The following is a 12,777-nucleotide window of genomic DNA, read 5'->3' on the forward strand; positions in this document are numbered from 1 at the left end:
CCTCTTCTTCCTTAGCATCCCAGTGAGTGAAGGGGTGTGTGGATCTCACCTCCGCTTCTTTAGAAGGGAGAAAGGTGTGCTCTACAGGTGTAGAACAGGGAATCTGGGCTTTTGGTGGGAGCAGAAGGACCCAGCCAAGCTAAAAAGTTAAAGGTTCCCCTCGCACCCACGTGCTAGTCGTTTCCGGCTCTAGCGGGCGCTGGTGCTCATCTCCGTTACAAAGCCGAAGAGCCAGCGATGTCCGGAGACGTCTCCGTGGTCATGTGACCGGCATGACTAAACGCCTCCGAAGGCGCACGGAACGCTGTTCCCTTCCCACCAAAGTGGTCCCTGTTTTTCTACTTGCACTTTTTTACGTGCTTTCGAACTGCTAGGTTGGCAGAACCTGCTGGGACAAGGAACGGGAGCTCGCTCCATGACGTGGCGCTGAGGGTTCGAACCGCCGAATTGCTGACCTTTCTGATCAATAAGCTCAGTGTCCTTAGTCCCCCCAAAAAGAAAACAGGTGGACCTCAACTTACAACGTCTGTCGAGAGACCATTGGAAGTTACAACAGCCCGGAAAAAAAGTGACTTAGGATCGCTCCTCGCGCTTACGTCCGTTGTAGCATCTCCACGGACACATGATGAAACTTTGGGGGCTTGGCAACCAGTATGTAGGATCGTTGTAGCGTTCCAGGCTGTTGGTGACCTTCCCAGCTGGATTCCAACCAGCGTGGGGGGGAGCCAGATTCATTTAACGGACTCAGATTCACTTAATGACTGCATAATAACTGTGGGGAAAAGTCGTAAAATCAGGCACGGCTTACTCAACGACTGCTTTGCTCAGCCGTGGAAATTCTGCTCCCAACTCTGGTCGTATGTGGAGGATCACGGGCCATCCTCGGCATACGACCACAACGGAGCTCAAAATGTCCGTTGTTAAGTGAGATTATCTGCGCAGCGAGTTTTTTTTTTGTCCCGTTTTTACGACTTTTCTTGCCTTAGTCATTAAGCGAATCACTGCACTTGGTGAGTAACCCGGTTGTTAAGTGAATCCGGCTTCCCCATGGCTGGTCAGGAGGACACAAAAGGGGGAACGGCGTAACCCGGGGATGCTAGTACTGTCGTAAATACGAGCCCGTTGCCAAGCATCTGGATTTTATTCACGTGATCCTGGAGTGGCCCCAAAGGTTGTTAAGTGTGAAAACTGGTTCCAAGCCCCATTTTTTAGTGCCATTGTAACTTTGAATGGTCACTAAACTAACTGTTTTAAGTCAAGGACTGCCTGTACTTGTATTTATGTTTTAAATTTGCATCGTTGTCCTGGTTGCACACTTGGAGGTGGGGTGTCTTGGCTTCAAGAGGCTGAATTGTCCCTGGCAGTGCAGAATATAGAGATAACCATCCCTGTTTATCAGACGGGCACCAGGATTGTGCAGCAGATTTAAGGGAATTTAACAGGAATAAAATAAAATAAAAAATTCAAGATATGCCTCCACCTGAATCTCCCACCCAGGTTCTGGTTTTATTCCTTGGTTTTTTGTTTTTTCAGTTCCGCTCACGGAAGAAATGTCCCCAAATTTTCCCCAAACAGCCTCTAGTTATCCTGAGGACAACATCCGAGCGAGATCGGTAGATTAAAATAAAAATGTGTTACAGGTAAAACAAAATAATAATAATAGTAATAATAATACGCATGTCATTTTTGCTGTAGCAATACATTATGATAAAAATTGAGGGGTGAACGTTGAAAAGTTAGCAGGTCAAATGTGGGATTTTAACTACAGGGAAAAAAAAGAAGTTTCAAAACAAAACAAAACAAAACAAATATGGATGGAATAAAAGGAGGTTTGGACCCTGCCTCGTCATCACGGCAGCTGGAAGCTGAATTAAACCTTGTTCTGCTAATTTGCTTAATAAAGCTAATGGGGGCTTGATATGCACTGTTAATATTAAGCTTGCAAGTTGCATCTTTATTTTCACTTCTCTTAAAGCAAGTGGCTAGACCTCAATGTGGGAGAGAAACGGTTGGAAAGGTTCTTAAATCTTTTTACTTCCAACGTGGCTTTTTACTTTTTTAAACCCCCCCTTGATTAGAATAGCAAAAAAAGCTATGCAAAGTGAAGAAAATGCATACAAATATACATCGGAAAAATCTGGATGCTTAAAAGATTTGGGCTTAGCATTTTGAACTGAAATCTCAATTGATATTCCTCTAAATCTGGTTCCAACATCCTTTAGCCTCTAGTTATATATGGATTATTTTTTGTCCTTAGCCTTGTGTTTTTTTTAAATAGAAACCTTGTGTTGGGTAATATTTCTCTCTATTCAGTCCTAATTCTAAATAGGTTAATTGTACACCCAATGGCTCAACGGATGATTTTAAAAGGCCCGCAAACAATATTTAGATCCTCGATCCATACCAGAAGTGAGTCTAAAGCCAGTGGCCGTTAAAAATCCCATGTTTCCACCCCCAAGAGTCTAATGTTGAAAGCTCATCCATCCACGCTTTAACGTTCTTCTGTCTACACCACATGGTATAGGATGCCTAGATGGGATTCCTCAAAAAAAAATAAAAAAAAAAAATGCACGGTGCTTCAAGAAGTCGCATGGTGTGGCCACCAAAGAGACACCAAAAACACATCGGCTTGTTACTTTGCTCCGCAGCTCTCCAGGTTTTGTGGTGTTTTTCTACTGTGGGACACATTTCGGCAAGTGATGTCCTTTGAGTGGAGCCACTATTAATCTAGAGGTCCTAATTTGGGACAGCCTTCATCCAGAACTGAAGAAGCAACTTGGTAGCACCCAGGGTGCCATATTTACCTTCTCCCAGGTTGTCTCCCCCCCACACACAAAAAACCAAAGGTTCTGCAGAGGTTGCGGGAGGTCAAGATGGAGAGAGTTATCCTCAACACCAAATGGAGCTCTCCAGTTGGGTCAAGCACCAAAGGATAGCTCCTTTCCAGACCACCCATGGTCCTCCAGAAGAGATTTCTGCTATTTTTTTATTTATTTTTTGGGATGAGTGAGAACGGCATCGTTCTTGCAAAACCGGACGCCCTGGTTTGGGCTGTGAATGTTTAAAAGCCACGATGACCTTTGGATGGAGAGTCCAGCTTGATGTGAGATGTGGATGCAAAGGCAGCACAAGGTTCTGGTTTTGGGCTGTGCAGTTTTGGGCTGTTCAAGCTTCCCATTGCTGCCCTCATCTTCTTTTATAACGGCCCCGTAATCCCTTGCAGCGGGGTGGCGTCTGGGCAGTTGGATGGAGCGGAGTGTTTACTGGCCGAATGCCTTTCCTGTTGCCGATGCGGAGTTTCCCCCCCCTCCAGTAGACATATTCTCATTGTGCTCAGAGAGAGAGAAATATTTGCTTCTCCCTAGGATCGAACTCACGGCCTCCTGACTGTGAGGCCACCTCTAGACCACCGCACCACTCAAGCTTCCCATTGCTAGGGCATTAAAATATAAATATATATATCTGCACGTTATTTGCATTTCGTTCTAGGTGTAGTTGAGGGGCAGCTGTTCTCTTGTGGCACGGAGAGCTTGCGGTGTCCCTATCCTTAAATATTGGCCTCCAGCCAAGGCTGAGAAATGTCAGGAATCTCTCTGCTGGCTTGATGCATCCTGCAAGTGAAGTTCAGACTTCGCATGATGGCTTTTCTCACTGGATGGGAGATCCCGGGACCAAATGCCCGAGAAACAAAAGCCCTTCCTGCTTTTCCTTCTAACAAAGGCCCTGGTTCTGGTTTACTTCCTGCCCAGCTTCCTTCCTCTCGTTTCCTGTTGCTTTTCTTTCTCTTTGAAAACTAGCGTTGATTTTTTTTTTTTAAAGGGGTGGGGGGCCTTCCTTCTATCGACTCCACCACAGCAATGCGCTTCATCACTGCAACCGTGATGGATTCTCCTGGTTTCCGCTGTCTTCTCCTTAGCCGCTTCCCAAGGTGTGTCTGTGTGTGTGTGTGTGTGTGTGAAAAATTAGGAAAGATCCCTTGATCTCCAGAATAAGACACTTATCGTCCCATCCTGTCAATGCTGGATAGACAGCAGCTGTCAGGATTCCAACGATCGCCCTAATTAATTAATTAATTTTGAGGGGTTGGGAAAGAAACCACTTTCGTTGTACAAGTTTGAAAGAGGAAACCTCCACAGACTCTATCGTCCCATCCTGTGAATGCTGGATACACAGCAGCTGTCAGGATTCCAACGATCGCCCTAATTAATTAATTAATTTTGAGGGGTTGGGAAAGAAACCACTTTCGTTGTACAAGTTCGAAAGAGGAAACCTCCACAGACCTGATGTATGAATTTCTCTAACACTGGGCCTCGTTCTGGGCCTCAATCTCCATGGTGTCCTCGGAGGGTAGTCTTCTCACCGCCTGTTCTTGCTTTGAGAAAGGTCTTCTACGATTAAGTCTCTTCTGCCAACAGAAGAAAGAGAGAGGGGAAGAGTATGGAACATCCCTGCTTTAAGCCAGAAGGATCTAATTCCATCTCTATCTCTGCTATCCCTCTGCTTCTAAAGGGAAACATTTCGAGGATCCATCTATGATCATTTCAGATCCACCTTCAACCATGGTTTTTGGGGTCAACGTTGTTTGGGGTTTTGATGGACTGCTTCCAGTCACCTATTTCTGCTCCCCCCTTTATCTGTCCTTCCTTCCTTCTTTCCTTCCTTCCTTCCTTCCTTCCTTCCATCCATCCATCCATCCATCCATCCATCCATCCATCCATCCATAACTAGTTCTGGGAGAAGCAATCAGCAAAGGGGGTTGTAGACAAAAGGTGCAAAGACGGAAAGATGTTGACCATTTCTAGGGAGACCAAAGATAAAGAAAGCTAGAAGGTTCAGTCCACCTGAAGCATAGGTTGATAGCAGATCTGGCCATGGACTACGAAGAGAAGTAAAACCTTAAGATGGGTCTGAGGTGGGCTAGACTTTGGCCTAAAGGAACAGTTGGAACTAGGCGTGGAGGAAGTCATATTTTTAGCTGGTTCAGGAAGCCAATGAAGTTGAGTTTGGTTTCTGGGAAGAAAGACCCTTGTGAGAAGTCTAACGCTTGTAGATACTGTAGATCGTTGACATTGTGGGTTCAACCGGTTTAATTCTGCATGAGGAAATGAGGCTTTTTTTTTTTGAGGTGGACAGGAGTCGCTTAAGAAAACCCAGAAGGGATGGAGAAGTTTGAGCCGGAAGCCTCGCTTGAAGAGAAGAGCAGAAAGCAGGTTTCCTATGCTGTGCTCGGCTGCTAGGCGAGGCCTTCGTCAGGAAATCAAGCCTGGAAGTTTGCTTCAAGGAAAATTGGAGAAGGCCCAGCGCCTCCTGGAGTAGTTCAAGCCTGGTGATTAGGAAGGATTGGGGGGGGCGTGGGGAGCAAACTCAGGAAGCGGTTTACTCAGCCGAGCCCTTCTGCCGACGCTTGGAAGGGGGAACAAGATGGCGGGGCAGGTCAGAGGGCAAGCCGTGGCCTTCGAGTTTGACCTCGATGAGGTGGCTGGCCAGAGCGAACTCCTCGTCATCCAACATGCCATCCCGGTCGACGTCGCTCAACTTCCAGATCTTGCCGAGAACCGAGTTGGGCAGCTTGGTGGTGACCATCCAGGTCTTGGCCTTGGTGCCGCTTAGCTTGCCATCCATCGGGGAGAGGTTGTAGAAGATCTCGTCGTACTTGGGCTTGTCCTTGGTCACGACCCACTCGTCCTCATCCATGCCCTCGTAGGCGCCTTCGGTGGCCCCCTCGACGAAGGGCCCGTTGCGGGTGCCGTCGAAGGCTCCCCCCTGGACGATCTGCTCGGGGACTTCCACCTCCTCCTGGCGCAAGAGGGGCATCAGCTTGGCGATGTCGAGGGTCAGCAACTCATCCAGGGCCTCCACCATGCGGGGCTTCAGCCCGTGGAACTTGGTGAAGTCGTGGACCATCAGCATCTCCTAGAAAGAAACCCGGTAAGAAGATAGATGAAAGCTTCAGCCGTGTGCAACTCAGGATAGCCATCGCATAGCGATAACCCTCCTTCCCTCCCTCCATCGCAATAGCAATAGCGCTTAACTTATATACCGCTTCTCAGTGGTTTTACAGCCCCATCTAAGCGGTTTACAGAGTCAGCCTATTGCCCCAACAATCTGGGTCCTCATTTTATCAACCTTGGAAGGACGGAAGGCTGAGTCAATCTTGAACCGGTCAGAATTGAACGCCTGGCTGTGGCAGAGTTAGCCTGCAATGCTGCATTCTAACCACCATCATTGCTCTATATCTGTCTATCTATCTATCTATCTATCTATCTATCTATCTATCTATCTCATCTATCTATCAATAATGCGCCTATCCCTCCCTCATCCATCCATCTTTGATGAAAGGCCCGGTGAGCTTTCCCAATAGCGCTTAGGACTTATATACTGCTCCATCTCGCAACAAGCGCTAGACTTATATACCGCTCGTGCTTCTACAGCCCTCTCTAAACGGTTTACAGAGTCAGCCTCTTGCCCCCAACAATTTGGGTCTTCATTTTACGCACCTTGGAAGGACGGAAAGCTGAGTCAGCCTTGAGCCAGTCAGGATTGAACGCCTGGCTGTGGCAGAGTTAGCCTGCACTTTGGGCTGCCAGGGTGATTATCTGAGGCACTTAAGGAATGCACTGTTTTCTCCCAGTCCCTTTCTGCTGGCAACTAAAAAGACCAAAGGAGTATCTATTTAGAAGACCTCCAAGATCCCTTCCAACTCTGTTGTTCTACAATCCCTGATCGATTAATCAGTGGAATGACACGCCTCCAGACACTGTGGGTGCTGCATCTCTGGAGGCTTTTAAGAAGAGACTGGACGGCCATTTGCCCCAAATGGATATAGGCCAGTGGTGGCTAACCTTTTTGGGCTCTTGTGCCAAAAATTGTGCGTGCACTTACACGCTTGTGCTTGCGTGCCAGCACCCAAAAGGCAATGCGGCCCCCCACGCCCCCTACGCATGCGTGTGTAATCCCCCTCACCCCCTTACCTGCACAGTGCCTCACAGCTGGTTTTCGGTTGGTTTTAGGCCTTTTTCGGCCTCCCAAAGGCTTAAGGAAGGCTTCTGCAGGCTTTGCAGGACGAAAACTAGGCCCGTTTCGTCACTTCCGGTATTTCCGGAAAAACAGGAAGTGACAAAACAGGCTAGTTTTCAGCCTGCAAAGCATGCAGAAGCCTTCCTCAAACCTTTGGGAGGACAAAAAGGGCCTCAGACCAGCTGAGAATCAGCGGTGAGGCACGCGCATGCCCAGTGAGGTAAGTTAAAGCGGTTGGACTGGAGAGAAGACCTCCAGAGGTCCCTTCCAACTTGGTTGTCGGTTGTTCATCCGATGACTCTTGTCCTCACCTGCATTTTGTCGCAGTCGGGGAAGTCGCCAGGCGAAATGTGATGCTCCAGCTGGATCTTGGCAAAGATGACAGGCAGCTTGTTGATCAGCTGTTTCTTCTTGTTGTCCTTGCCAAAGACAGATGGCATCTCCCTCTTGAGGTGGCTGATGATGTGGGAATGGACCTGAGAGGGAAAGCAATTGTAGGAGAAAGAAGCTGTTTGGCCATCACAGACAAATACATCAAAAGAAGAGGAAGCTGTTCCTGAAGAGCCTTGACAAATACCAATCCATCCGTCCCCTGAGCCACGGTGGCGCAGTGGTTAGAGTGCGGTACTGCAGGCTACCTCTGCTGACTGCCGGCTGCCTGCAATTTGGCAGTTTGAATCCCACCAGGCTCAAGGTTGGACTCAGCCTTCCATCCTTCTGAAGTGGGTCAAAGTTGGACCCAGGTGGTTGGGGGCAATGTGCTGACTCTGTAAACTGCTTAGACAGGGCTGTAAAGCCCTGTGAAGCGGTATACAAGTCTAAGAGCTATTGCTAGCTATCCTCTTTCATCCATCCATCCACATTATCTATCTACATCTATCTAGCCACCATCTCTCTCATCTGCCTACCTATCATCTACAGCAAGGGTCTTCAAACTTGGCAAGTTTTAAGACTTCTGGACTTCAACTCCCAGAATTCCTGAGCTAACATGACTGGAGGAGGAATTCTGGGAGTTGAAGGCCAGAAGTCTTAAAACTTGCCAAGTTTGAAGACCCCTGATCTACAGTATCTATCATCTTATCCTTCCATCAATCCAACCACATTATCTCTGCCTGCCTGCCTGCCTGCCTGCCCCCCCGCCTCTCTCTCTTTCTGTCTCTTTCTGTCTTTGTCTGTCTGTCTGTCTGTCTGTCTCTCTCATATCTATCTATCATCTGTCTCTCTGTCTCTCATCTATCTATCTGACTTGGGACTAGTTTTCACACAGTGGCGCAGTGGTTAGAGTGTAGTACTGCATGCAGACTAAATTCAGCTGTCTGCTGGCTGCCTGCAATTTGGCAGTTCGAATCCCACCAGGCTCAAGGTTGACTCAGCCTTCCATCCTTCCATCCAAGTTTAGAGAGGGCTGTAAAAACACGGTGAATCGCTATCTAAGGCCTATTGCAATTGCCAATCCTTTGAGGTGACAGGAAAAGATAAATCTTCCTATAATAAATAAATAGAATCACCCATCCATTAATTTAAGAAAAAAAAAGACAGGGGAAAGTTTTAACATTTTGACTATGAAAAGTCTACAGGTTGTCCTCAACTTACGACCCCAATGGAGCCCAAAATTTTCATTGTTAAGTGAGACATTTTACAACTTTTCTCCCCACCTTTGCTCAGCAAATCACTGCAGTTGTTCAGTTAAATAAGTAATTTTAAATAAATAATTGTTCAATAAATCTACTTTTCCCCGTAGACTCTGCTCGTTGCAAAAGGGGAATCTCACAACCCCGGAATACTGCAATCGTCATAAATGTGAGTCAGATGCCAAGCATCTGAATGTACATGTCATGATCGTGAGCGTCATTGTCAGGATTCTGGCACTTAACCCCATTTAAATCAAATCCAAGGGTCATCAATCATGCTCTCAATTTCGCAAGGCGCAAACTTCAGTTACTATCTTTGAAAACATTTATGGAATGCGCTATCGTTTTTGCAAGATGCCGCACTGCTCCCCACTCTCTTTCTGCTGGCAACTCTAAAAAGACCGGAATAAATAGTTTATGAGTTGACAGTCATAAGTCTGAAAAATGGACATAAGTCCCTTTTTTCAGGGCCGTCGTAACGTCAAACAGCCACTAAATGAGCTGTTGTAAGTCGAGGACTGCCTGGATTGACAATTTCTTCAAATGCTCTTGTTTTGCACTCCAGCCTGAGGCAGCTGCCTGGGCCTCATGATAGGCCCGGAAATAAGGAGTGTGCGCTTGCTTGGTATCGTTACAGTAGTAAGAACAATGCTGGTCCTGTCCAGAGATAATATAGGACAGGCTGCCCCAAATTACAAATTTTTCAACCCCACTGAAAAGCCAATCCACTTTTTTGAGATTGTTCTTTGATGAATCTTTGCATTTAAGATCCAGGTTTTTTTTAAAAGGGAGGGGGCATGGGTGGTATGGGAGCGATGCATGAATAAGAATTCTTATTCTATTTTAAATGCAAAAATAGCTGCTGCTGATCCAGTTCTACAGAGGAATGATTGAGCCTGTCCTCTGCACCTCTATAACTGTCTGGTTTGGTTCTGCCACCCAACAGGACAGACACAGACTTCAGAGGGTAATTAGGACTGCAGAAAAAACAATTACTACCAACCTGCCTTCCATTGAGGACCTGTATACTGCATGAGTCAAAAAGAGGGCTGTGAAATATTTACTCACATCCCGGACATAAACCGTTTCAACCCCTACCCTCAAAACAACACCATAGAGCACTGCACACCAGAACAACTAGACACAAGGGGAGTTTTTCCCCCAATGCCATCACTCTGATAAACAACTAATTCCCACAACTCTGTCAAACTATCTACAAAGTCCGCATTACTATTCATCTTCTCATCACTCCTTATCACCTCTTCCTTCCCACTTGGGAGTGTATGACTGTAACTTTTCGCTCGTATCCTTACAATTTATATTGACTGTTTCCTAGTATGATTTGATTGCTTATTGTACACCCTATGACTATTATTAACTGTTGTACCTTATGATTCTTGACCCTTGACAAATGTATCTTTTCTTTTATGTACACTGAGAGCATTTGCACCAAGACAAATTCCTTGTGTGTCCAATCACACTTGGCCAATAAAAGAATTCTTTCTAATTCTATTCAAAGTCATATCAAAGATGATTAGGGGACTGGACGCTAAAACATATGAAGAACAATTGCAGGAATTGGACATATCTAGTTTAATTAAAAGAAGGACTAGGGGAGACATGATAGCAGTCTTCCAATATCTCAGGGGTTGCTCCCAAAGAAGAGGGAGTCAAGCTATTCTCCAAAGCCCCTGAGGACAGGACAAGAAGCAATGGATGGAAACCAATCAAGGAGAGAAGCAACTTAGAACTAAGGAGTAATTTTCTGACAGTGAGAGAACAATGAGCTGGTGGAATAGTTTGCCTCCAGAAGTTGTGGGTGCTTCATCATTGGAGGTTTTGAAGAAGACATTGGACAGCCATTTGTCTGAAATGGTATAAGGTTTCCTGCTCGAGCAGGGGGTTGGACTAGATGACCTCCAAGGTCCCTTCCAACTCTGTTCTTCTGTTAAATGCAAGGTTACACCAAGCAGGGTGACCTGGAGATTTCTTTATCCAATATCCCCAATCCTTTGGTGTGGGTTTCTGTGGAAATGTCCCCTTCTCACACCTCGAGGAGCATTAAAATTGGATCGGCCCCTTTTCTAAATGAATGGCGGAATGGACGGGATCCAGTCCATTTTATTCCAGTTTGCTGTTACACAACGTTTAATTGAGTTGAGCACCTGCATTTTCAGCACAATTAGTCTGCGGCTGATTTTAAACATGCCGGCAAAATTGTTGATGAATGTTGTCATTGTTATGAAAGAAGTACAAAACTATCCGGAGATGAACCGGTTTCAGTTTGGTTCACTTGCTAGGAACAAACCTTTCATAGAGAGAGAGAGAGACTAAAAGCTGGAGAATGGCAGGGGGAGGTAGGTCTATCACGCTGTTTTTCAAATTTGCCAACTTTAATAGATGTAGACTTCAACTCCCAGGAGCCCCCAGTTATCATGCAAGTTTAAGACGGCGGGCTTCAACTCCCAGGAGCCCCCCCAGTTATCATGCAAGTTTAAGATGGGTGGACTTCAACTCCCAGGAGCCCCCCAGTTATCATGCAAGTTTAAGATGGGTGGACTTCAATTCCCAGGACCCCCCAGTTATCATGCAAGTTTAAGATGGGTGGACTTCAATTCCCAGGACCCCAGTTATCATGCAAGTTTAAGATGGGTGGACTTCAATTCCCAGAATTCTCCAGCCAGCATCCAACTTTAAGGTGGGTGGACTTCAACTCCCAGGACCCCCAGTTATCATGCAAGTTTAAGATGGGTGGACTTCAATTCCCAGGACCCCCCAGTTATCATGCAAGTTTAAGATGGGTGGACTTCAATTCCCAGGACCCCCCAGTTATCATGCAAGTTTAAGATGGGTGGACTACAACTCCCAGAATTCTCCAGCCAGCATCCAACTTTAAGGTGGGTGGACTTCAACTCCCAGAATTTCCAAACCAACATGAATGAACACTGATTCCCTGATTTGAAATGCACACCTCTTAAAATTGCCTAGTTTGAAAAAAAAAAAAAAAGCACCTCTAGATTAGGTTGATACCCTGATGATCAGCCATCAATCAATGCACATCGTTCTGAGCTAAAGGAGGCGAGACTTTGGCTCATTCTGGAAAAGCTTTCTATGATTCTGCCATGGAGATCCAGGTCAAATGATCTTTCCTGAGCTGGCTCCGATCCATAACTCGCTGGTCAAAGGACACAAATAGGTCCCTTGGTGGAGACTAAAACAATGGATGTCACAGCTAGGAAATGATGCAACTTAAGGACCAATCGTTGTGCGTAATATTTTATTTTTTTCCTATTCCTTCCCTGGCTTTTTCCCCTAGGAATGACCAAAGAACAGCCATTCCTTTAACCAGGGTTACAGAAGGTGCAACCTCATTAGAAACCCTTAATTGGAAAACCAGAGCAGGAGGGAGAGAGAGAGAGGGAAGGAGAGAGAGAGGGGGAGAGAGAGGGGGGGAGAGACAGAAGACAAAGAAAGAGAGAGAAGAAAGAAAGAGAGAGGAGAGAGAAACCAAAGGGAGACAGAGAGAGAAGAGAGAGTGTGGGAGAGACAGACAAAAGAAAGAAAGAGACAGAGAAGAGAGTGAGCGAGTGAGTGAGAGGCAGAAGAGAGAAAGAAAGAAAAAGAAAGAGAAGAGAGATACAGAGAGAACGAAAAAGAGAGAGAGAAGAAAGGGAGATAATGAGAGAGAGAGAAGAAAAAGAGAGAGAAGAGTGTGTGAGAGAGAAGAGAGTGAGACAGAAGAAAAAGAGAGAGATAAGAGAGTGACAGAAGAAAGACAGAGAAGAGAAGAAAGAGAGGGAGAGACAGACAAAAGAAAGAAAGAGACAGAGAAGAGAGTGAGCGAGTGAGTGAGAGACAGAAGAGAGAAAGAAAGAAAAAGAAAGAGAAAAGAGAAAGAGAGAGAAGAACGAAAAAGAGAGAGAGAAGAAAGGGAGATAATGAGAGAGAAAGAAGAAAAAGAGAGAGAAGAGAGTGGGACAGAAGAAAAAGAGAGAGATAAGAGAGTGACAGAAGAAAGACAGAGAAGAGAAGAAAGAGAGAGTGAGAGATAGACAGAAGAAAGAGAGAGAAAGAAAGAGAGAAAGGGAGAGAGAGAGAAAAAAAGAGAGTATGGGAAATAGGAAAAGGG

At 46.0% G+C, this 12,777-nt stretch overlaps 1 protein-coding gene across 1 annotated transcript in view; it reads right to left on the minus strand.

Moving 5' to 3' along the window:
- Positions 1-4,146: 4,146 nt before the first annotated feature.
- EHD2 (EH domain containing 2) overlaps positions 4,147-12,777 on the minus strand; it is a 37,048-nt gene continuing 28,417 nt past the window's right edge. The window contains exons 4-5 of the mRNA XM_087971201.1: positions 7,329-7,493; positions 4,147-5,913 (exon numbers count right to left, since the gene is read on the minus strand). Of these exons, the coding sequence (XP_087827327.1) occupies positions 5,377-5,913; positions 7,329-7,493 (702 nt within the window). The 3' untranslated portion in view covers positions 4,147-5,376. The remainder of the gene's footprint in view (positions 5,914-7,328; positions 7,494-12,777) is intronic.

The sequence above is a fragment of the Notechis scutatus genome, chromosome 8 (assembly GCF_049901735.1).
Source record: "Notechis scutatus isolate UNSWTSFEM ecotype Mainland chromosome 8, rNotScu1.2, whole genome shotgun sequence".
In the NCBI taxonomy this organism is placed as follows: domain Eukaryota; kingdom Metazoa; phylum Chordata; class Lepidosauria; order Squamata; family Elapidae; genus Notechis; species Notechis scutatus.